The sequence below is a fragment of the Motacilla alba genome, chromosome 6 (assembly GCF_015832195.1).
Source record: "Motacilla alba alba isolate MOTALB_02 chromosome 6, Motacilla_alba_V1.0_pri, whole genome shotgun sequence".
Taxonomy (NCBI): domain Eukaryota; kingdom Metazoa; phylum Chordata; class Aves; order Passeriformes; family Motacillidae; genus Motacilla; species Motacilla alba.
Window position 1 is genome coordinate 2,851,437 of NC_052021.1, and position 22,110 is coordinate 2,873,546.

A 22,110-nucleotide genomic window follows, 5' to 3' on the forward strand; every position below is an offset into this window, starting at 1 on the left:
GTTCTCCTCTTGAGCAAGTGTGTTTCACAGAGGCCTGTCTAGTTTCTCAGTGGTTCCACAGACCGTCGGGTGCACAGAAAGCTTTGTAATAGTGCTGTGAATTTTCTCCCATTCTAAACCGCGGCAGACGGCACGAACCCGAACGCGCCTCGGAGCCCAAAGCGCTGCAGGCGCCGAGCGCGGGCAGCAAGCGCCGCATCCTGCGGGCTCCGGGGCCGAGGCTTCTCTGCCCTCTGTGCCAGGAGGCGCCCCGTGTTCGCAGGCAGGGAGCCCCAGCGGCCGTGCCGCCTGCGCTAGAACTTAGTGTCGGCCTTTTCTTGCCTCCTCCCTTATTTTCTGTTCTCTGCAGGAGTTTGAAGAGGCCTCGGCTGGGTCCCTGGCTCCCTGCTTTAAGGCTTTGTTGCATCATTGTTTTTCTGCCTTCTGGCTGCTGTGGGTGAAGGTCTGGCTTTGAGGAGCACACCCTGCTCCCTCTGCTCCAGAATCCAGCCTTGCAGCTATCCCAATCTCCTGCTGCTGAGGGCTTCCTTGGGTTCTTGCTGACAAGAGAAATATGCAGGAAGCTTTGCCTTTCTTGAGATTAGAACGGTTTCTGCAATTCCTCGAGATGTAAGCATGATGGTTAAAATCCCACTGTGCAAATGAAGGTTTTCCCCTTCTTTCCCCCACTCCATGCTCCGTCTTCTCCCTTACTTTGGAGTCAACAGCGGAGACTGAGCTGCCTCTGTGCGCAGAGAGGGGAGACACCTTCCTCTGCAGGGAATGCTTTTCCAGCCGGGTTTTCCCTCTGGCAGCTCGAGCCTCGCCTCTTCCAGAGCAGACCACGCTGTGCCCCCGGGGCTTTGCCGCTGGGAGCACTGGGAGAGATCCCGGGAGCACTGGGAGGGAACTGGGAGCACAGGGAATGCCAGGAGGGAACCGGGAGGGAGAGTGGGAGCAGCGGCAGTGAGCGAGAAGGAGCCCTGGGAGTGATCTCAGGAGCCCTGGGAAGGAATCGTGCTCCCAGCTCCTGCCCAGTGCTCTCCCCATCCCTGCCGGGGCTTGCCAGGAAGAGGGATACTGGCAGGGAACTGGGAGGGAGCTGCTCAGCACTCTGCAAGGTGCAGCAGCCCCAGGGGTGACCAGTGAGGAGGGGGAAGTGCCCCCAGTCCCTCCCCAGAGCCCCCAAAAAGGGGGTTACGAGGAGAAAAGGGATTGAAATGGAGAGGGGAAAGCTTTTCTGTAATTGTGTTTGGACTGGGGAGGATCCCCATTTACCCGTGATTTGAAGGGTCTCAGTTGAAGGAAAGCAAACTTCTTCATCATTTCGGCTGCCTCCCTTGGTGGCACCTCCATTTTCCAAGCTTTTCATGTTCAAATGGAAGGAGAAACCCTTTATGGTGTTGTTTGAATTGAGGGAAAGAGCCCCATTTTCATCATCTTCAGGTTCAAGCTGAGGGCAAACACCGCTGTGCCTGGTCTGAAAGGGCTTCCCTTGAGAGGAACCTCTCGATGTGCCACTGTAAGAGTTCCACCGAGGGGGAGCCTCCATTTGAAGGGACCTTCACAGTTGAAAAAGATGTCTGAAAAACCCCAGAATGGTCTTCATTGAGGGAAATTGAAGAGGGAAACTGCATTTCCCCTCATTTTTGGAGGCTAAATTAGGGGGAAATCCCCTTCTGTGAGCATACCTGGGCTGTGTCTGATTGCCACAGAGCAGAAGCAGCCTTGCCCTCAGCAGCTCACAGCCCTGTCCCACAAGGATGTGCCACAAAAGGGGCGGCAAAGAGCACAGGAGCCTCAGCTCAGGAGAGGCTTTGGACAGAGCCCAGGGATCTCATCCTGGAGCTCTGAAACCACAGGAAACCATGAGCCAGCCCTGGGCCGAGGCCCAGCAGCCCTGCTGGAACAAGGGAAGGGACTCCAGGCTGAGCAGGCAGTGCAGGGAAGGGCTGCAGACAGCCTGTTCAAAGAGATGCACCTGCAGCTGGAGAGCAGAACAGACAGAGCCCACAGGGACACGTGTCTTGTAGACAGTCACACAAAGACACGCCAAAGATTGTGAAAAGCCAGTTATAAACAAGGCAATGACACCTTATGAACAATGCCTGTTATAAAAATCAGTGAATCCCCGTGATGGGAGCAATGGATCAGCAGGAACCGCCTCAGGAATTTGGGACAATATTCTTGCAGCATTCATGTGTCCACAGCAGTGAAACTCTGAACAGCTCCAGTGGGTAACAGCATCCTGCAGAACAAGCAGCCACTGTCCTGTGTTAGCTGTGGGAGAGAAAACAGAAGAGATCCCAGTGACTGATCCTGTTGGGCAGTGCAGCTCTGACACCTGTGGGAGCTGGGAGAGGATCGAGGGCTCAGCAAACTGTGTCTGCTTCTGTCCAACAGCAGGTGTTTATCAGTGCTTCATCGCTGCTGCTTCAGTTGGACCTGTCTTATCCCTAGAAGAAAATAACTACACCTTGCAATGTAAACAGACATATTTAAACAAAATTAACTCAGGACTTCAAATTAATTGCAGTGTAATTCAATGTCACCTCAGTAGTATTAGAGGTATGCTTAAAGAACTTAAAGTTACATCTTTAATACTGAATAAAAGCTGACTAATAGAACTGGGCTAGAACACGAAATGGCTTAAAATGAAAAAGACTGAAACTTGACATTGTTCAAACTCAGGAATACTCAAACCTGACAAAAATCCATCTTGACATAAATGACTTGTAACAAAATTAACTCAATCAAGTAATAAAACATAGTTTAGAATTTCTCAGATCTAGCTTTGCCTAATCTTACCGACACTAAAATCTTTTTCAAATAAAACAGAACCAAACTAACAATCAATAACCTTCAAAGTTCTGGGTACTACAAAATGTCACTTAATCTGCTGCTATTAATACCAAAAGGCACTGGAAATGTGAACAAACCGTGGTTGAAATAACAGCAGGGAGGGATTTACTGGAGGGATTAGAAAAGTGTGACAAATACCTTGACCCAATGTAATTTAATATTGAGAAAAACCCGTGGTAGCTGCACATATCTGGAACCATAAATTTACTAAGACCTTTTAAAGTGCAATTGTACCAAAAGAAACAACAGTGCAGAATTTGGCAAACTGTCCAACAGTCCGGGAGCTTCTCGAGATTGTATTTAGTGCAATAGCATATGGGAAACGTTATCAGCATTTCTGTTAAAGAAATTAGTTTGTGTTGTGCTGCACGTAACAATAATACACCGCATTTACCGCTTTGAATCTCTTCCGTAACAATTCTCAGAGAATTCAGGAAAAACTCAATATTAACTTTAGAAAAGCATTTCCACACGTTTTTACGGCATTCTAACACAGGGAGCGTGCGGTTTCAGTGAGCAGGGGCTGGCAGAGCCCTTCGGGCAGATGCCCCGGGGGGCAGGGAGGTGGCCCGGGGGCAGCCGGAGCCGCCGCGCCGGGCACAGCCGAGCCCCGGGAGCGGGGAGAGCGCCGGCGGCAGCGAGGGGCGGCTGCGAGCGGGGAAAGCCGAGCCCCGGGAGCGGGGAGAGCGCCGGCGGCAGCGAGGGGCGGCTGCGAGCGGGGAAAGCCGAGCTGCGAGCGGCCCGGGGCTCGGGATGGGCCGGGGGTTGCGGAAGATGGCCGCGCATGGCCCCGAGCCCCCCATGCGAGCCGCGCTTGCGAGCCGGGAGCGGCCGCGGTGCCGCCCGCTGATTGGTCAGGAAAGCAGCGCAGCACCAACCTCCGCTCCCGTCCGCTGTGTTTGAGGGATTCCCCTCAGAGTGGCAGCGACTGCGCCACGTTGCTCCCGCGGGGACAGCGGCGGCGGCGAGCGGCGCGTTGGTGTCATGCCCGTCTGGCGGCGGCACCCGGAGCCCGGCGAGGCGGCGGCGGAGCTCGGAGGCGGCTCCAGCCCAGGTGGGACCCGCGGTCGGCGCTGCCCCAGCTCGGGGCTCGCTGCGGGCGGAGGGGCCGCGGTGAGGGGCGGGGGGGTTCTGGCGAGTTCCTTGTGCCGGGTTTCCCCGTTCACTGGTGAGGAAAACAGAATTTACTGCTTAGTGTTTTTGAAACTTTAATACTAATTATAATGGTTGTAATAGTAATAGGATAAAAAAGGGATAATATTTCCAGCGCTGGGTGCTCCAGGCAAACAGCCAAAGAACACACCTGGGTATACAGACGGTGTTATAGTTATACTGTTACATCCCTGAGGTTCATGTATATTCGCGTGTATTATGCATTATTCAAACATTCTTTCGAACTTTCTGGTTTTTAGAAACTCCTTTTTCTGACTTCTTCACACTCTTAACAGCATGACATCTGGGTATTACATCAATATATTTTATTTCTTCTGGTGCTTACATCCTGCTGTTCCACAACTTCTGGTAAGATTTTACTATGTGGTCCTTAATTATAACATGGTATTCTGTGATTGTTCCCTGGTGCCCTGGGATGCTCTGGTTTGTGTCACTGCTGTTGTATCTCTTGGACAGGTTGGTCAGTGAGTGGATGGATGGCTTTACACTGTTATTCAGGACACAAAAGTGTTTTTCACACCTGATGTTTTGCTCAGGTCTACAAGACTTTACATTCATCACACCATTATTCCCATAAGTGATACATAGATATTATATTAATTGCACTACTGTTTCTATGAGCAATATCTGGGCAGCGGGGACAGCGCAGCCGGAGCTGCCACCGCCCTGCCGAGCCTCGGGCTCCCGCAGGGCCGGCAGCAGCACTGACCGCTCATCGTGTCCCTTGCAGGGTGCCACCAGCGCCGCTGTAAAGCTGCTCCCGAGGCCGAGCTCCGAAACGCTTTATCAGCACTCCTGAAATCTTGGGAGCAAGCTCCTGTTTGTTCCAGGCGGAAAAATGCCAGCTGTGACTGGGAGGAAAGTGAATTCTGTTCCATTCATGGAGTTGGGAAGAAGCTCCTGCATATCCTGGATGGACCGGCAGCCGGGGTGGCAGCCGGGGTTCCACTCTTGCCTGAGGCACAAGAAGCCACTCGGCACAAGCAGGGGGATGCCCCTTGTGAGTGCGCAGTGAGTGAAGATGTGGAGAGTGGATTCTGCACCAGGGATGGGAGAGTGAGGGAGCCCCTGGCTGCCCAGGGCACATCAGCAACCGGCAACAAACACAAAAGGGACCTCAGAAGATTCCTGGGTGAGTGCAGAGCCACCCCTGGGGCCTCTAGGGAGGGGCCAGTGTCCCCTCCCAAGGCCAGGGCTGGCAGGTGTGTGGCTGTTTCCCGAGGTGTGGACGAGGCCTGGTGCTCTGCTGGGGCCCATCAGTGGCTGGCAGCAAGAGCCCCAGCTGCCCCCAAGGCTGTGCAGCTCTCCTGCTGCAGCCTGTGCCCACAGCTGTGTCCCTGGCTGTGCCCACAGCTGTGTCCCTGGCCGTGCCCAGGCTCTGGGCTCTCTGGCTGCCAGCTGAGCGAGGGCCACACTGGCTGAGGGCTCCCTGCTGTGCTCCCTGGGCAGGGGCTGAGCAGATTGCAGGGCCGGCTCTGCTTCTGGCAGCCAGCAGCTCTTTCCTGCTCCAGGTGAACGGCTCAGGCGCCATCCCGAGGGCACGGCGCTGCTGATCCTGCTGCTGCTGCTGCTGCTGCTGGCTCTGCTGGTGGCCTTGGCTGTGCTGGCAGGTAAGGCAGGGGCAGCAGCCTGGGCCCAGCCCCTCGGGGCAGAGCGGGCTCCCTGCTCCCTGCAGAGGGCAATGCTCAGACCTTCTCCTCTTGCCCCTGCAGCACCGCAGGCTCCAGTGACAGCTGCCACTCCACAGTGTGTTCTGGGCTGTCCCCCTGGCTGGGTTGGCTTCAACGGGGTCTGCTACTACTTCTCAAGGGATTACGGCACCTGGGAGCAGGGTCAGGAACGCTGCTCCGAGCTGAACGCCTCCCTGGCCATTGCCAAGGATGAGGGGGGCCATGGTGAGTGAGGGGCTGCGGGCGGTGCGGGCTGGCTGAGGGCAGCCTGGGGGTGCTCCTGGGCCGGGCTCGGGGCTCGTAGGGCTGGGGGTGCAGCCCCGGGCCGGGGCCTTGCAGGGAAGGAGCCCCGGCGTGCGGGGGCAGCCCCGGGCACGTGTCCCCCCGAGGGGCCGGGGCAGCTGCCACTCCTCTCTCCCGGGCAGGATTTGCTCTTCCGCCTCTGTGGGAACGGCGATTACTGGCTCGGGCTGCGCAGACGGGGCCAGCGCCTGCACTGGGGGGACGGCAGCAGCTACAGCTCCCGGTGAGTGCCGGGGAGCCGGGCAGGGCCTGGCCGGACAGGGGCACAAGGTGTTCCCCTGGCAGCCAGCGCTGCCTCTGCTCCTCCCTGCAGGGTTCCTGTCTTTGGCGATGCCGAGTGCGTGTACCTGGCTGAGAATAAATTCAGGAGTGTGATGTGCTCAATTGAGCAGCCGTATGTCTGCAGCAAGGCCCAAGCTCCCCTGTGATGGGGGCTGCAGAAAGGACCTTCTCCACGCTGGGCAGTGCCAGCTTCCCCTCTCAGCGCAGCCCAGGGCTGTTCTTCCTCAGCTGCACCCTGTGCCTTGCACTGCCTCTCAGGGTCACCTCAGTGCCTGTCCATCCCCAGAGCCAGCGCTGGGCTGGGGCTGCAAAGGAAACGTCTCTGCAATCCATCCTGCCACCCATGCTGCCTGCAGGGAGTGCAGTGCCCTCATGACACAACCAGTGCAAATGGGAAATCCAAATCGCCCTGGCCTCTTGGAAATTATCACAAAGTGGCCTGAGTGTGACACTCTTGCACTTTTCTCGAAGAGGAAGAGGAGCAGCTGACACGTGCTGAGCAGCATTCCCACTACTGGCATCAGGCACCTGCCTGTGAAGAAGGCTCTGTCAGCTGCTGGCTCTGTCTTTCTCTCTCTCAGCTTTGGAGGAGGACGGTCAGAGCGGCTCCTTGGGGCAGGGAATTAACTGTGGACTGCATTTGTGTTCTGTTTGGGGTTAATGCTCTGCTTGGTGGTGCTTGTTTGCTTTGTTTGTTTGCTTTTGTACGTACTTGAAAACAAGTTTTTTTGTATTCTCACATCTTTGCCTTAGAGCCCCTTAATTTCTGAATTATAATAACTGAGAGGCAAGGGCTTTACATTTTCCACTGCAAGGGAGGCTCCTGCTTTCCTTAGCAGATCCCTGTCTTTCCAAGGAAACAACCCCATCCCTCCATGCCACTGTGTTGCGAGGAGGGAGGGAAGTGGGGACAAAGTGAAGCCCAGGAAGGAGAGAAGAGTGTGGGGAACGTCTGTTTTTAGGATTTGGCAGCCTACTGCTTGCCTTGCTCTGGATTGTTTGATAATAAATTCAGTCAGTTTCCCCAGTCCGCGCCTGTTGTGCCCAGGATGGGTGAGAGATCTCTGGCTGCCTTTCTGGAGAGCCCCGAGCCTTTGCTGCTGTGTTCTGTTGCCTGCCCCGGGGCAGCAGGAGAGGCACAGAGCGCTTCTGCTGGCCCCGGGCACCTGGCCCGGCCCAGCCCAAGAATCCCTGCCATCATTCCCTGCACCATTCCCGGCCCCACGGCGGCTCCGGCTCCGCGGGCAGGCGGCTCCAGGAGCTCCGAGTGGGCAAAATGGGAGCGAGGGAGAGGAGGCAGCTGCTGCCAGCGGGTGAAATGTCTTTGCTGCCGGCTGGCAGGGAGAGGAGCAGGGAGAAAGTGGTGCCAAGGAAAGGGCAGAGAAAGAGGGACAAGGCTGGAACGGTGGAAGGCAGCAGGGATGGCCATGGGGCAGGCGGGCATTTTGCTTTCCAGCTCTGTGGCAGGAAACCAGGAGCTGTCAAATCCCTGCAGGAAAAGAGGGCAGAAATAGCAGGTGGTGGAAATCGCCGACAATTGGGATTCATTTGATCTGCCTGACCTGCAAAGGACAACAGACTCTGAGCACTGCCAGCGTTGCGCTGCACCAAGTAACGGGTGAGGTGCTGCTGCAATAAAAGTGAGAGAATAAAATAAACATAATAAAAAGCTGCCCCACCTGCTCTCCTCCACCTGGTAACATTAAAAGAGCTGCCCCGAGGCACTGTCAGGTCTCAGTGCTGGATAAAAAATATCATGGGAAAGGCTGGGATATGTGAAGGGAATAAAATTCAGAGATTGGTATGAAATATTCTAAAAATGCTGCACCAGTAGTAAACACTGCCGTGGTGTGACAAAAACCAGCTGTATTAAGGGTCTGTGAGTCAGGCAGGACCCGGTTAGTGCTTCTTCTGTCAGTGAGAAGCTCTCTGATTAAAAGAGGCTCTGGGAGGGCAGGAAACAAGGACAGGCAGTAGCCTTTTGAGGAGACTTATTCAGAGAGTTCCTTGGGAAGCAGCCCTTGAAAACAAAGGAGTTCAGGAAAGGTGGGCACGCTGCAAAACATCTTGATCGTGAGATCTTGAGGACAGAGAAACAAACAGACTCTCCTTGCGTGCTGAAAAATGAGGCAAACGTTCCAGCCTGGATGGGCAATGAGGTTTTGAAGGAACTAAGAAATAAAAGGAGGATGTATCATTTTTGGAAAGGCGGTCAGGTCTCTCAGGAAGTATTTAAGGGGGGTATCAGGGTATGCAGGAAAAAAAAAAAGGGAGGCCAAAGCTCAGTTTGAACTTAAATTGGCAACTTTTGTAAAGGATAATAAAAAATGTTTTTATAACTATATTAATGGTAAAAGGAAGGGTAAGATGAGCTTTTGTTCTCTTTTGGGTCCAGGAGAGAACTCAGTAACTGCAGATGAGGAGAAGGCAGAGGTGCTCAATGCCTTCTTTGCCTCAGCCTTCAGTGGGAACACAGCTTGTCCTCAGGCCAAGTGTCCTCCTGGGCTGGTGGATGGTGTCAGGGAGCAGAATGGGCCCCCTGTGATCCAGGAGGAGGCAGTCAGAGAGGCGTTTTATTTATGAGGGCTGAAAGTATTGTTATCATCATCATATGTGGCAGTTCAGTTACGGGCCACTGGAGCTGCTTCCCTTTTGGAACTTCCTCTTTCCTCTGGAAGTTCCCTCTGGTACTTCCTCTCTAAGTTTTCTGTTCATGCACCTGTTGGGCCAGAGCAGCAGTAGATTTCTATCCCATCTCCTCAGGTGTTTCCCACAATTGACCAGGAGGAACCACGGCTCAGCTCGTGGGGTGTACCTTCCCTCCCCATCTGGGGAACGTCTGCGTTGGGTACCAGAACCTCACATCTGTACTGCCAAGATTTAGAGAAAGTCTTCTTTAATCTTCTTGCTGCTTTTCTTGTGATTCTTCTCCATCTTGTCTTTTAATTTCTGCAGATGTGTTTCCATCCCTGCGATTCTGGCATGTGTTGGGCCATGTGCAGCATCTGCATATGCTCGGAGCTTCTTTGCCATATTAAGCACAGTTTCTTTATTGTCATTTTGCTTCATTATTGCTAAAGCAGAAGCATATTTTTGTGGCTTAAGTCATATAAGTTTTCACCACATTATGGCAGTACATGGTATTAAGTCTGGATTTACAGTGTTTACGTTATTTGAGAAGACCATTTTTGCTACTGCCATTTCCTTCAAGCGTTGAATTTTTTGTTCTGTGGTCTTTTACTGAGTTTGCTGCATGTAGAGATGGTCTGCACACAGGTATCTTTGTGCTACGCTTCCCAGCACCCGTGCCAGAGGTTGTGAGGGTTGGCCTCCCTCATCATTCTTTGGTTGATGATAGGATCATGTGACAGGGGTTTCAAATGTTTCGCTTCACTGTTGTCTAAAACTGTAGCCTCGCCTGCAGCATCCCAAAGACGGACTAACAGCTAATTATGGATTCATCAGGTCTTCCAGCGTAATCCTTTCTTAGGCCATGAAGGTTTTTTAGGGAATAGGACTCAATAGTGGCTTCTGATGTTGTGTCAGTTGCCTTAACTTTGGCTTTTGTATCAGTAATTGCTGTTGAGGGTCCTTCCCCAGATCATCATCGTCGGTCGCTGGCCGATTGGTTTTTCTTGCGTGCTTCTTTCCTGCAGCAACTGCCAGTGGCTTAGGCTCACTGTGTGGTTTAGCTACAGCCTGAGTGGCTGGGGTAGCTGCTGATTTATCTCCCTGCCAGGGCCCAGCTTACTGCAGTGAGCTTTTTCACTTTAGAGTCATCATGGCACTTCTCTTTCAAGTATTTCCCCACCTCAGCTGGGTTCTGAATTTGTTCACAGGGAAAGTCCCAGTCTATAGGGTCAGAGAATTCCTTCCGGGTTTGGCCCATATTTTCTCATTCTCCACACCACTCAGGATTTTCCATGCCTGGGTCTAATTCTGGGTCAGGGGTCTCATCAGCCCGTCTGGACATCTCAGCCCTCATTCTAGAGAAGCTGCAGACCCTACAGAGGAAGCTTACCAGATTAAATACCAGAAAGATTGTCTCTTTAACATTCAGGGGAAACTGAACCTTCTCAAGAAGTGACATACCAGATTCAAAGGAGAAGAAGGAAAGGAAAGGCTGGAAAGCCTCATTCCTTGCTCCTCTAACAAACTGGGTGCAAGTACTAATCAATTCCCAAAACATACTACTGGAACTGGAACGCAGGGCAGGACGAAGAAACCACAAACCATACACATCATGAACAGACCCCAGTATCTTTGTAAGCACCCCACAAATCATTATCACCAAGGTCAGCACAATGGCTATTCCAATTCCTGCCTCTCTACTGTAAAAATACGTGTTAGGGACAAGAATCCTAGTGACCAGAAAGGTATTAAAACCTCAAAAAGGTCTAGAGACCAGAACCACACGAAGGCCTCCACCCCAAGACACATTACGAATCCGAGCAACATGGCTACTGACTGCTTTAACCCACTACAGAGCAAGCACAACCAGCATGCAATCAATAAAGGCTTTTTCCACTTTCTTGGGCTACACATTGGGCACCACTAAAATGCATTTGTCCTGGTTCAGGGCAAATTTGGGAGAGACCCCCCAAAGGGGCTTTTCTAGGAAAGCAGATTCAATTGGCTCTTTCTCCTAACTGGTTCCAGAGAAAATACCTCCTTGGAGAAAAGTGGGAAAAACCCAGTTTATTAAACAATAAAATCTAAACAATATTAAACAATAAAACCCCTTGGTGCTCCAAAAGAGATGACAAACTCGGGAAGCCCCCTCCCCGGGCTGCGGCGCAGCTCACTCAGTCTCCCATCAGTCCCTTATCTCTTATCAGTCTCTTATCAGTCCCTGCAGTGCTGGAAATGCCGCGGCCCAGGCCCGGCCCGGTGGCCACAGCTGTGAGCAGCCGGTGCTCTGCTGGGTGTTCAGCCCAGAGCAGGTTTAAACAGCTCCAAAGAAAAGGAAAACAAACCCACAGTCCAGGGAACTGCTTTGCCTCAGCTAGCTAAAACTAACTAAAACAAAGGAGAGCTCTGTCCTGCTGTCTGTCCATCTGCAGACAGCACACTCCGGGAGCAGGGATGTGGAGGAGTGAGAGCAGTGTCTGAAAACAAACTGTGAGCTTCTTCTCTCCCCCCTTCACTCTTGGAACAAGTCTTAAAGATGCAAAACTTATTATTTAGCATAAACTTATTATTTAGCATAAACAAGATAACTGGGGATAAAAGCATTATACAGTTAATGCAGGACAAAAGTTGTCACTTTAAGTTCAAACATAGCTTTGGCCTCCCTAATTTCTTTCCTACATACCGCAGAAAGCCCCTTAAATACTTTCTGAGACCTGACCCTCCTTCCAAAGATGACACATCCTCCTTTTGTTCCTACGCTCCTTCCAAGCCTCGTTGCCCACCCAGGCTGGACGTTTGCCTCGTCAACTCATCTTTGGGCACACAGGGACAGTCTGTTCCAGTGCCCTCAAGGTCTCTGTTTTGCAGCGTGCCCACCTTTCCTGAACTCCTTTGTTTTCAAGGGCTGCTTCCCAGGGAACTTTCTCAATAAGTCACCTAAATAGGCCAAAGTCTGCCCACCAGGAATCTAATGTAAAAATTTTATTGATGCTCCTCCTGATATCAGCAAATATTGAGAACAGTGTAATTTCACGATCACCGTGCCGCAGGAGGCCTCTAACCAGCACATCTCCCACCAGCCCATCTCCATTTACAAACAGTAACAAATAAAGCTCCATCCCTGCAAGGCTGACTCACCAGCTGTGATTGCTGCGCACTGGAAAGACTCCATGAGTGCTTTGGACGCCGACCAAAGGTTCCTCCCAGCCTGCTCGGGCTCCCTGCCCAGCATCTGTTTCTATTTCTCGCGACCCACTCTGCGTTCCGCCGCTCGGGCTGCGGCAGCGCGTTCTCCGTGCGGGGCCCCAGACCAGGCAGCCTCGCTCGCCTCCTCTGCTCCCCGCGTCTCGCTGCTTCCCCGGGCTCCGTTTGTCCAAACCGGCCAAAATCCCTGGCAGCCCGACATCGGCGTCACCCTGCGGCGGCAGCGGCCGTGCCCGGAGGGGCGGACCGGGAGCGGAGCGGCGGCGCCCGGAGCTCGGCAGCGGCTCCGGCACCGCGGGACCCGCGATCGGGAGCGCCCCGCTCGCTGCTCGGGCGGGCGGGAGGTGTCCGTGCCCGGCTCGGGGCTGGCACGGCACGAACCTGAACGCGCCTCGGAGCCCAAAGCGCTGCAGGCGCCGAGCGCGGGCAGCAAGCGCCGCATCCTGCGGGCTCCGGGGCCGAGGCTTCTCTGCCCTCTGTGCCAGGAGGCGCCCCGTGCTCGCAGGCAGGGAGCCCCAGCGGCCGTGCCGCCTGCGCTAGAACTGAGTGCCGGCCTTTTCTTCTTTTCTTTTCTTTTCTTTTCTTTTCTTTTCTTTTCTTTTCTTTTCTTTTCTTTTCTTTTCTTTTCTTTTCTTTTCTTTTCTTTTCTTTTCTTTTCTTTTCTTTTCTCTTCTGGAATCTGAAGATGCCTCAGCTGCCTCCCTATTTCCTTCCTCTCTCACCTTCCAGGTCCTGTTCCCCAGACCTTGTTCTTTCCTTATAAAACCCTTGATAACCCGTTCCCTACTTTTCCTTTTAAAAGTATATGTAGATAATATGAACTTTTTAACTCTGTGGTTCGGGACAAACACTCTTTTTTCCCTTTCTTTGGAAGAGAAATGTGAGTCCTGAGACCCTGTGCCAATGCTCCCTGCATTTTATTGATGTTTTTACAATTAAACAAGGAGCTGATAAGATTGACAAGGAAGATACAACTCAGGAGCTGGCCAGGCAGCAGCCTCCAAACTCTCTGGGGGATGACAAGAGCAGCAGGGTGTGCAGGCTGCTTTCCAGTGCGAGATTAATCCATAATAACCTGCTCACTGACATCACAGTCACTTCTTAGAGGCCACTTGTTATTTCCCGAGGTGCAGGAGCCGGAGCGTTTGACCAAGCCCGGGCAGAATGATGGAGAATATTCCTGTCAGATTTCTCCTTCTCTTCCTGGGCCAGCAGGAGAAACCCATCCCGGTTCAGGGATTTGTTCCGTGTGACAGTGTGTAGCTCAGAGCTAAAGCAGTGCCCCGGAGCACGAATGATTTAATCTGCGCTGCCCCTCAGCCGTGCGAGGGCTGAGCAGGGCGCTGGGAAGTGGGGCCGAGCCCATTCCGGGCACTCGCACTCGGAGCTTGAGCCTTTGGAGTCACCAGCGGAGACTGAGCTGCCTCTGTGCGCAGAGAGGGGAGACACCTTCCTCTGCAGGGAATGCTTTTCCAGCCGGGTTTTCCCTCTGACAGCTCGAGCCTCGCCTCTTCCAGAGCAGACCACGCTGAGCCCCCGGGGCTTTGCCGCTGGGAGCACTGGGAGAGATCCCGGGAGCACTGGGAGGGAACTGGGAGCACAGGGAATGCCAGGAGGGAACCGGGAGGGAGAGTGGGAGCAGCGGCAGTGAGCGAGAAGGAGCCCTGGGAGGGATCTCGGGAGCCCTGGGAAGGAATCGTGCTCCCAGCTCCTGCCCAGCGCTCTCCCCATCCCTGCCGGGGCTTGCCAGGAAGAGGGATACTGGCAGGGAACTGGGAGGGAGCTGCTCAGCACTCTGCAAGGTGCAGCAGCCCCAGGGGTGACCAGTGAGGAGGGGGAAGTGCCCCCAGTCCGTCCACAGTGCCCCCAAGAAAGGGGGTTACGAGGAGAAAAGGGATTTAAACAGAGAGGGAAAAGCTTTTCTGTAATTGTGTTTGGACTGGGGAGGATCCCCCTTCACCTGGGATTTGAAGGGTCTCAGTTGAAGGAAAGCTCACTTTTTTCCTTCATTATGGGTGCCTCACTTGGCGGGCAGTCACTGCTTTCCATGATTTTCATGTTGAAATGGAAGGAGAAACCCTTTATGCTGCTGCTTGAATGGAGGGAAAGAGCCCCATTTTCATCATCTTCAGGTTCAGGCTGAGGGCAAACACCGCTGTGCCTGGTCTGAAAGGGCTTCCCTTGAGAGGAACCTCTCGATGTGCCACTGTAAGAGTTCCACCGAGGGGGAGCCTCCATTTCAAGGGACCTTCACAGATGAAAAAGATGTCCAAAAGCCCCCAGAATGGTCTTTCGAGAAGGAGATTGAAGAGGAGAACTGCAATTCCTCTCAGTTTAGGAGGTTAAATTGAGGCAAATCCCCCTTGATTCACTTTTTATTCGGGATTCAGTTGAGGGGAGATGCTCATTATGCATCTTTTTCGGAGATGTAAATGGAGAGGGAACCTCCGTTCTGCCCTGGATTGGAGGCTTTGGAGTGGCGACAAGAGGGAGTTTGCCCTTGGTTTAATTCCTGCAGCGATTGAACTGGAGCGGTGAGGCTGAGCTGGCGCTGCCGGGCTGGCCTCAGGCTCTCGCTGGGGATGGCAAACGCCGGCAGGCACCGAGCAATGCCGCCGCACGCCCGGCACTGCCTGTGCCGCGCCCGCCGCGCCCAGCAGCGCTGGGAGCTCCATGGAGCAGCTCAGCGCCCGCTCCGCGCTCGGCCCTGCGAGCCCGGCCCGGAGCGTGGGCTCGGGACACATCCCCATGGTGGGGCAGAGCCGCTGCTCGGGCCCGGGGATCCTTTATCGCCCTGCTGCAGCTGCCAGGGGCCGAGGGCACAGTCCTGCTTCCCAGGCTGGAACCCTGCTGCTTCACCTCTCGCTCTCTTGCCATGCTTTGTGCCAGAATAAATTCAAAGAATTCTCCTGAGTCGTGTCCCTTATTCCGGTGACCGGTGAGTGATCTCTCCCTGGTCTTTGCCCATCCTCGAGCCTTTGCTGCTGTGTTCTGTTGCCTGCCCAGGGGCAGCAGGAGAGGCACAGAGCGCTTCTGCTAGCCCCGGGCACCTGGCCCGGCCCAGCCCAAGAATCCCTGCGGGAATTCACTGCTGAGAGCGCCGGAAGCGGCTTCCCCGGGGCTGCGGTTCTTCAGCAGCTGCAACAGGGTGGTGCCCTTTTTCTTACAACGGTTTTTTTTTTCCGGAAAAAGTCTCGATCTGACTCCTCCCCTCCTCCCTTCTCTCCGTCGCTCCTCGCTGCTTTCCCGGCACGCTGATTGCTCAAAGGGCCAAATCCCTCCCGCTCCAGGCAGTTTCTCTATCCTGGGGCTCCGTGCCCGCTGTGTCGGGCCGGGAGCGGAGCGGCGGCGGCACCCGGAGCCCGGCGAGGCGGCGGCGGAGCTCGGAGGCGGCTCCAGCCCAGGTGGGACCCGCGGTCGGCGCTGCCCCAGCTCGGGGCTCGCTGCGGGCGGAGGGGCCGCGGTGAGGGGCGGGGGGGTTCTGGCGGGTTCCTTGTGCCGGTGTCCCCGTGTCCCCCCTGCGCTGAGGCCGCCGAGGGAGGCACTGTAAGAGTTCCATCGAGGGGGAGCCTCCATTTGAAGGGAGCTTCACAGATGAAAACGATGTCCCAAAGCCCCCAGAATGGTCTGAATTGAGGGAAATTGAGGAGGGAACTGCATTTCCCCTCATTTTAGGAGGCTAAACTGAGGAAAAGTCCCCCTTGATTTGTCGCAGTACAAACAGCCGGGACTCTGATTCTTCATCCGGAAAAGGCTCATCTTTGTTGCACAGCTCAGATCTTACAGGATTATCAGCTGGCACCGTGTTAGATCCAGCTGGCTAAAAATACTCTGACAGTTCATTGGTCAGCAAATGGCATTTTCCATTTCCACTAAACCTCTCTGTTTTTGGTCAGTTTACATAGATTCTTCACTGATTCCCATGGGACAGATTTCTTGTTTCTGCAGATGTGAACGTGTTTTTCTTTACAGAAAATAGATTGTTCTGCAGACTGATTCTCATTCCTCTGATTCTCTTTAATGACAATTAACAGCCCAGCTGTGAGCTGCACCCAGCCCAATCAGCAGGCCTAAACTGTGATATTATAAGGCTTTTCTTTTATAGGACTTCTACCTATATGTAACAATTCCCCTTTCTTTTTGTTAAAAAAAAGCTTATGCATTCTGATGTTAAAACAGTTTGTTTCTGTGAGATTACTGCCTTTTTAATGTTATTACTGGTTATCTATTAGCTCCAGGATAGGACACATGAAAGACAGGTTATAGTCAACAAAATACTCCAATTTTGCATTCTCAAGTACAGTCATGTCACTGACAAGGGTGTTGCAGCATGGGAGGACAGAAAGATAATGTCCAGTGTCTGTTAGGGAATGGAAACAAACGACCATAGTTCTGAAGTCCCCATGGCTGGCACTCAGGGGTCGTGCTGCCTGGGCAGGAGAAGTCCAGCAGCTGGGAATGTTGACCTTGGCATCACTGAATGTCTGTCTGGAAGCCTGAGCAGGGCAGAGCTGAAGAGGGCTGGTAGAACACAATGTCAGGGTGGTAATGCTGTAGGACAGAAGGCCTCTGTGGCCAAGCTGCCTCTCCAGGTCTCCAGGCACAGCCATGTGCTGGCAGTCCTGCCTCTGTCCCTGTCCTGGCCACCAAGGCTGGGTGGTGACAAGGTCACCTCTCTTCTCCCTGGGCCTCGCTGTCTCGGAGGCGATCCATGTCTGATCAGGTGAGCAGGTGACCCCTTGAAACCTGCTGCTGATAAAACACAGGCACACTTCTCCCTCAGTTCATAAACAGCCAGGCCCTGCCATGGCACACTCAGCTGGAGATCCTCATGTGTGGGATTGGCCCAGCTGTGACCAGAAACAGCTGGATTTTACCCCAAAAGAGCCAGCCATTGGTTTCAAGCCCTGGGAATCCTTTGTTTAAGTCAGGCCCAGCCTGAGAGTTCCCCATCAGCCTTGGGTGTTTTCATGTTAAGCTGCCCAAGTTCTGCTCCCCAGTGCTTGCTTGTTTCCCCCGTATGGTTCCAGTTCTAGAATGTTCCACCCCTGAGTGGACAGATTGTTGCTTCCCCTTTGTTTGGGGTCTTTGGGTCCTGCCCCTCGTATTGTGCACGGCCTCTCCACGTTTGTTGTTTCTCAGCCTTTGTTAAAGCTCTTTCCGGGTGGCTCCATGGAACCCGCTCCTTTTCCTTTTCACCACCCTCGCCTGAGGCAGGGAACCAGAGAGGTTTGGCACTGCCACCCTCACTGGGACACTTGCAGAAAAGCCTTTACAAATGCTTTTAGTATAAACGTTGCATTGTTCAGACATTCTTTAGGAGCCAATTCTCTTTCTTTTGGTTTTACAAATAAAATGCATGTCTCCTGCTGTGAACATGAAGGGAACATCAAAACAAAACAATTCATGCAGTGAAACAAGAACCTGACAGCAATCAAGAGTGAGTCAGATAATACATGTAATTAATAACACATTCAGTGTGAAATCGGATGATTATCAATGTCTTAAACACTGCACCATCACCCAGAGCCTGCAGCAGCTGACCAACCTCGTTTCAGAGAGGACCTGGAGAGCCATTCCCAGGAAAGGTGTCCAAGCTCCCTTTAAAAACAGATCCAGCTGTCCTATTGTCAGAGGGTCAAATTGCCAAGCCAAAGAGGCTTGAAGAGAGTTTTGAGGCAGAAAACATCTGGGTTTGTTGGCCATTTTCCAAGCAGGTCCAGCCAGGCATTAGAAAAATGTGACATGTACATTGATCCAGTGTGTTTTAACATTGAGAAAAACTCACGGTAGCCGCAAATTTTAAGGAACCATACATTTCCTATGACTTTTTAAAGTGCAACTGTATGGAAAGAAACAAGAATTTAGAATTTGGCTGAGTGTCCAACAAACCGGGAGCTTCTTGAGATTGTATTTCGTGTAATACCATGTGGTAAATGTTATCAGCATTTCTGGTAAAGGAATTTGATTGTGCTGTGCTGCACATAATAATAACAATAACAATAACAATAACAGTCAGGCACTGCCTTTACCGCTTTGTATCCCTCCAGTAACAATTCTCAGAGAAATCAGAGTTCATGAAAAACACAAGATGAACTCTAAAGGAGCATTTCCACGCGTTTTTACGGCATTCTAACACAGGGAGCGTGCGGTTTCAGTAAGCAGGGGCAGGCAGAGCCCTTCGGGCAGATGCCCCGGGGGGCAGGGAGGTGGCCCGGGGGCAGCCGGAGCCGCCGCGCCGGGCACAGCCGAGCCCCGGGAGCGGGGAGAGCGCCGGCGGCAGCGAGGGGCGGCGCCCGCCACACCCGGGGTGGGTTTGCATCGCGCTCAGCTAATCCAAAGGGATTTGGGTTCTGACCCCCGCATCCGGGCTGGCAGCGGTGCGCGCTGCGAGGCCCCAGAATGGTGAAACAACCGAGGCCGCAGAAGGCAGCGGGGAGCGCCGGGGAGAGGGGACCGCGGTGGGGTCGGGGAGCTGGGCAGCCACGCTGCGCCTCCGAGCCGCGGCTGGCTGTGTTCCTGCCCACTGCTTGATCAGATCGGCTCCAATCTGCGGCGGCAGCGGCCGTGCCCGCTGTGTCGGGCCGGGAGCGGAGCGGCGGCGGCACCCGGAGCCCGGCGAGGCGGCGGCGGAGCTCGGAGCGGCTCCAGCCCAGGTGGGACCCGCGGTCGGCGCTGCCCCAGCTCGGGGCTCGCTGCGGGCGGAGGGGCCGCGGTGAGGGGCGGGGGGGTTCTGGCGAGTTCCTTGTGCCGGTGCCCCCGTGTCCCCCCTGCACTAAAATTGCGCAGTATGGAGACTCTGGGCGGCATCCCTTGAGTTGGACAGACGCAAGAAGCTTCCGTCAAAAAGCTGTTAAGACACCACTGGCTCCTTCCCCTGTTCCTAGGTCTGTTCCCGTGTCCCTGAGACACTGCTCCCTGTTCCCCGATTGGCCCTTACCTTTGTACGGCCCCGAGACCAGGGGCACCCCTGGCCCCACGGGACAGAGTAACCTGGACGCTCCGTGTGTGTGTGTGTCTGCGACCTGAACATCTTACCAGGTGGCTGAATGAAACATCTGTGGATGGCACGCAGAAGCCCTTTTTCTTCCTCACCCTGGACTTTACTAGCAGCTATTCCGGCCACAACAGTGGAAAAAGTGGCTGCCCGCGGTGTCCCCCGTGCCCGGATGGCCGGGGCCGAGCCGGTGCCGCGGCAGCGATGGCTCCCGCCGGCTGCTCTCGCCGGGACGGAGGCGGCTGCTCCGTGCCCGGGACGCTTCCCGGTCGTGCGGCAGCGGGCTCGGGGCCGCTGCTCGGGCGGGCGGGAGGTGTCCGTGCCCGGCTCGGGGCTGGCACGGCACGAACCTGAACGCGCCTCGGAGCCCAAAGCGCTGCAGGCGCCGAGCGCGGGCAGCAAGCGCCGCATCCTGCGGGCTCCGGGGCCGAGGCTTCTCTGCCCTCTGTGCCAGGAGGCGCCCCGTGCTCGCAGGCAGGGAGCCCCAGCGGCCGTGCCGGCGCCCGGGGTGGCCGCGCTGCAAGGCGGCGGGGCAGGGAATGCGGGGCACGATGGTCAGCAGCCCGGGGCTGCTGCTTCTCGGCCCTGGGCAGGCGGACTCCGAGCCGCAGCTGCCCTGGGCCAGCAGCAGGCGGCAGCTCGCAGGCGCTGTCAGCGCCTGTCCCGGCACGGAGCTGGGGCTGCAGCGGCTGCAGAGCCCCAGGGGCCGGGGCTGCGGGCACAGCCGAGCTCCCGGAGGCTGCGCTTGGCTCCGCCGCTGCTGCTGCCGCAACTCTGGGCAGCGGCGACAGCGCAGCCGGAGCTGCCACCGCCCTGCCGAGCCTCGGGCTCCCGCAGGGCCGGCAGCAGCACTGACCGCTCATCGTGTCCCTTGCAGGGTGCCACCAGCGCCGCTGTAAAGCTGCTCCCGAGGCCGAGCTCCCAAAGGCTTTGCCGGCGCTCCTGGATGGGTCGGGAGCAAGGTGCTGATTGTTCCAGGCAGAGAGATGGCGGCTGTGAGCTGGAGGAGAGTGAAGTCCGCTCCATTCATGAGATGGTGAATGAGCCCCCGGAGAACAGATCAGCAACAGGGAATACACTCAGAAGATTCCTGGGTGAGTGCAGAGCCACCCCTGTGGCCTCTAGGGAGGGGCCAGTGTCCCCTCCCAAGGCCAGGGCTGGCAGGTGTGTGGCTGTTTTCCGAGGTGTGGAGGAGGCCTGGTGCTCTGCTGGGCCCCATCAGTGGCTGGCAGCAAGAGCCCCAGCTGCCCCCAAGGCTGTGCAGCTCTCCTGCTGCAGCCTGTGCCCACAGCTGTGTCCCTGGCTGTGGCCAGAACTGTGTCCCTGGCCGTGCCCAGGCTCTGGGCTCTCTGGCTGCCAGCTGAGCGAGGGCCACACTGGCTGAGGGCTCCCTGCTGTGCTCCCTGGGCAGGGGCTGAGCAGATTGCAGGGCCGGCTCTGCTTCTGGCAGCCAGCAGCTCTTTCCTGCTCCAGGTGAACGGCTCAGGCGCCATCCCGTGGGCACGGCGCTGCTGATCCTGCTGCTGCTCCTGCTGCTGCTGGCTCTGCTGGTGGCCTTGGCTGTGCTGGCAGGTAAGGCAGGGGCAGCAGCCTGGGCCCAGCCCCTCGGGGCAGAGCGGGCTCCCTGCTCCCTGCAGAGGGCAATGCTCAGACCTTCTCCTCTTGCCCCTGCAGCTCCGCAGGCTCCAGTGACAGCTGCCACTCCACAGTGTGTTCTGGGCTGTCCCTTTGACTGGGTTGGGCACAAGGGGGTCTGCTACTACTTCTCAAGGGATTACGGCACCTGGGAGCAGGGTCAGGAGCGCTGCTCCGGGCTGAACGCCTCCCTGGCCATTGCCAAGGATGAGGGGGCCATGGTGAGTGAGGGGCTGCGGGCGGTGCGGGCTGGCTGAGGGCAGCCTGGGGGTGCTCCTGGGCCGGGCTCGGGGCTCGTAGGGCTGGGGGTGCAGCCCCGGGCCGGGGCCTTGCAGGGAAGGAGCCCCGGCGTGCGGGGGCAGCCCCGGGCACGTGTACCCCCGAGGGGCCGGGGCAGCTGCCACTCCTCTCTCCCGGGCAGGATTTGCTCTTCCGCCTCCGCGGGAACGGCGATTACTGGCTCGGGCTGCGCAGACGGGGCCAGCGCCTGCACTGGGGGGACGGCAGCAGCTACAGCTGCCGGTGAGTGCCGGGGAGCCGGGCAGGGCCTGGCCGGACAGGGGCACAAGGTGTTCCCCTGGCAGCCAGCGCTGCCTCTGCTCCTCCCTGCAGGGTTCCTGTCTTTGGCGATGCCGAGTGCGCGTACCTGGCTGACGATGGATTCAGGAGTGGGAACTGCTCAAATCCGCGGCCGTATGTCTGCAACAAGGCCCAAGCTCCCCTGTGACGGGGGCTGCAGAAAGGACCTTCTCCACGCTGGGCAGTGCCAGCTTCCCCTCTCAGCCCAGCCCAGGAATGTCCTTCCTCAGCTGCACCCTGTGCCTCAGCTGCACTGCCACCCTGTGCCTCAGCTGCACTGCCTCTCAGGGTGACCTCAGTGCCTGTCCATCCCCAGAGCCAGCGCTGGGCTGGGGCTGCAAAGGAAACGTCTCTGCAATCCATCCTGCCACCCATGCTGCCTGCAGGGAGTGCACTGCCCTCATGACAATCAGCGCAAATGGGAAATCCAAATCGCCCTGGCCTCTTGGAAATCATCACACACTGGTTTTAATGTGACACTTTTGGACAGTCCATGGAAGGGGAAGAAGAGGTGCTGACACATGGTGAGGAGGAATCCCACATTGATCATCAGGCACCTGACTGTGAGCAAGGCTCTGTCAGCTGCTGCCTCTTTGTCGTCCTTGGAGGAGGGACGGTCGGAGCTGCTGCTTGGGGAAGGGAATTCCCTGCCCTTGGCCATAACCCGGCCCAGAGGCGCTTCTCCTGCCGTGGGGCGAGGCTGTGCCTGTGCGAGCAGCCCCGCACGGGCCCTTCCTGTCCCCCGTGGTGCCCGAGGGCCCTGTCCCCCTGCTCGCTGCCCGGGACCCTGCGCTC

The 22,110-nt window shown here is 55.8% G+C and overlaps 2 protein-coding genes and 2 long non-coding RNA genes across 6 annotated transcripts in view; 3 read left to right on the top strand and 1 right to left on the bottom strand.

The window, feature by feature from the left end:
• The window catches only part of LOC119702545 (protein ecdysoneless homolog), a 118,026-nt gene that overhangs the window by 9,256 nt on the left and 86,660 nt on the right, over positions 1-22,110 (bottom strand). The gene's annotated exons all lie outside the window — the stretch shown is intronic.
• Positions 3,743-4,846, top strand: LOC119702834. The gene is made up of 2 exons (XR_005257454.1): positions 3,743-3,895; positions 4,745-4,846. It is a non-coding gene; the product is annotated as an uncharacterized LOC119702834 (long non-coding RNA).
• Positions 5,295-6,774, top strand: LOC119702835. Its single transcript, XR_005257456.1, has 3 exons — positions 5,295-5,624; positions 5,727-5,909; positions 6,110-6,774. It is a non-coding gene; the product is annotated as an uncharacterized LOC119702835 (long non-coding RNA).
• Positions 18,425-21,536, top strand: LOC119702812 (C-type lectin domain family 2 member B-like). Of its 3 annotated transcripts, none has more exons than XM_038141441.1 (6): positions 18,425-18,760; positions 19,979-20,195; positions 20,575-20,673; positions 20,776-20,957; positions 21,134-21,258; positions 21,349-21,536. In XM_038141441.1, exons 2-6 carry the CDS (start codon positions 20,048-20,050, stop codon positions 21,461-21,463), a joined length of 669 nt encoding a protein of 222 aa, XP_037997369.1. In that variant the 5' UTR covers positions 18,425-18,760; positions 19,979-20,047; the 3' UTR covers positions 21,464-21,536. The 3 variants fall into 3 exon arrangements, with proteins under 3 accessions (XP_037997369.1, XP_037997370.1, XP_037997368.1); XM_038141442.1 differs by lacking the exon at positions 18,425-18,760 and adding an exon at positions 19,252-19,300 and having other exon boundaries at positions 19,890-20,195; XM_038141440.1 differs by lacking the exon at positions 18,425-18,760 and having other exon boundaries at positions 20,033-20,195; positions 21,158-21,258.

Excerpts from the sequence above, each read along its gene's own strand:
- LOC119702812 (XM_038141441.1), top strand. The coding sequence starts at position 20,048 with ATGGGTCGGGAGCAAGGTGCTGATTGTTCCAGGCAGAGAGATGGCGGC. Across the intron at positions 20,196-20,574 it reads TACACTCAGAAGATTCCTGG|GTGAACGGCTCAGGCGCCAT; the intron begins GTGAGTGCAGAG and ends TTCCTGCTCCAG. Across the intron at positions 21,259-21,348 it reads GGCAGCAGCTACAGCTGCCG|GGTTCCTGTCTTTGGCGATG; the intron begins GTGAGTGCCGGG and ends TCCTCCCTGCAG.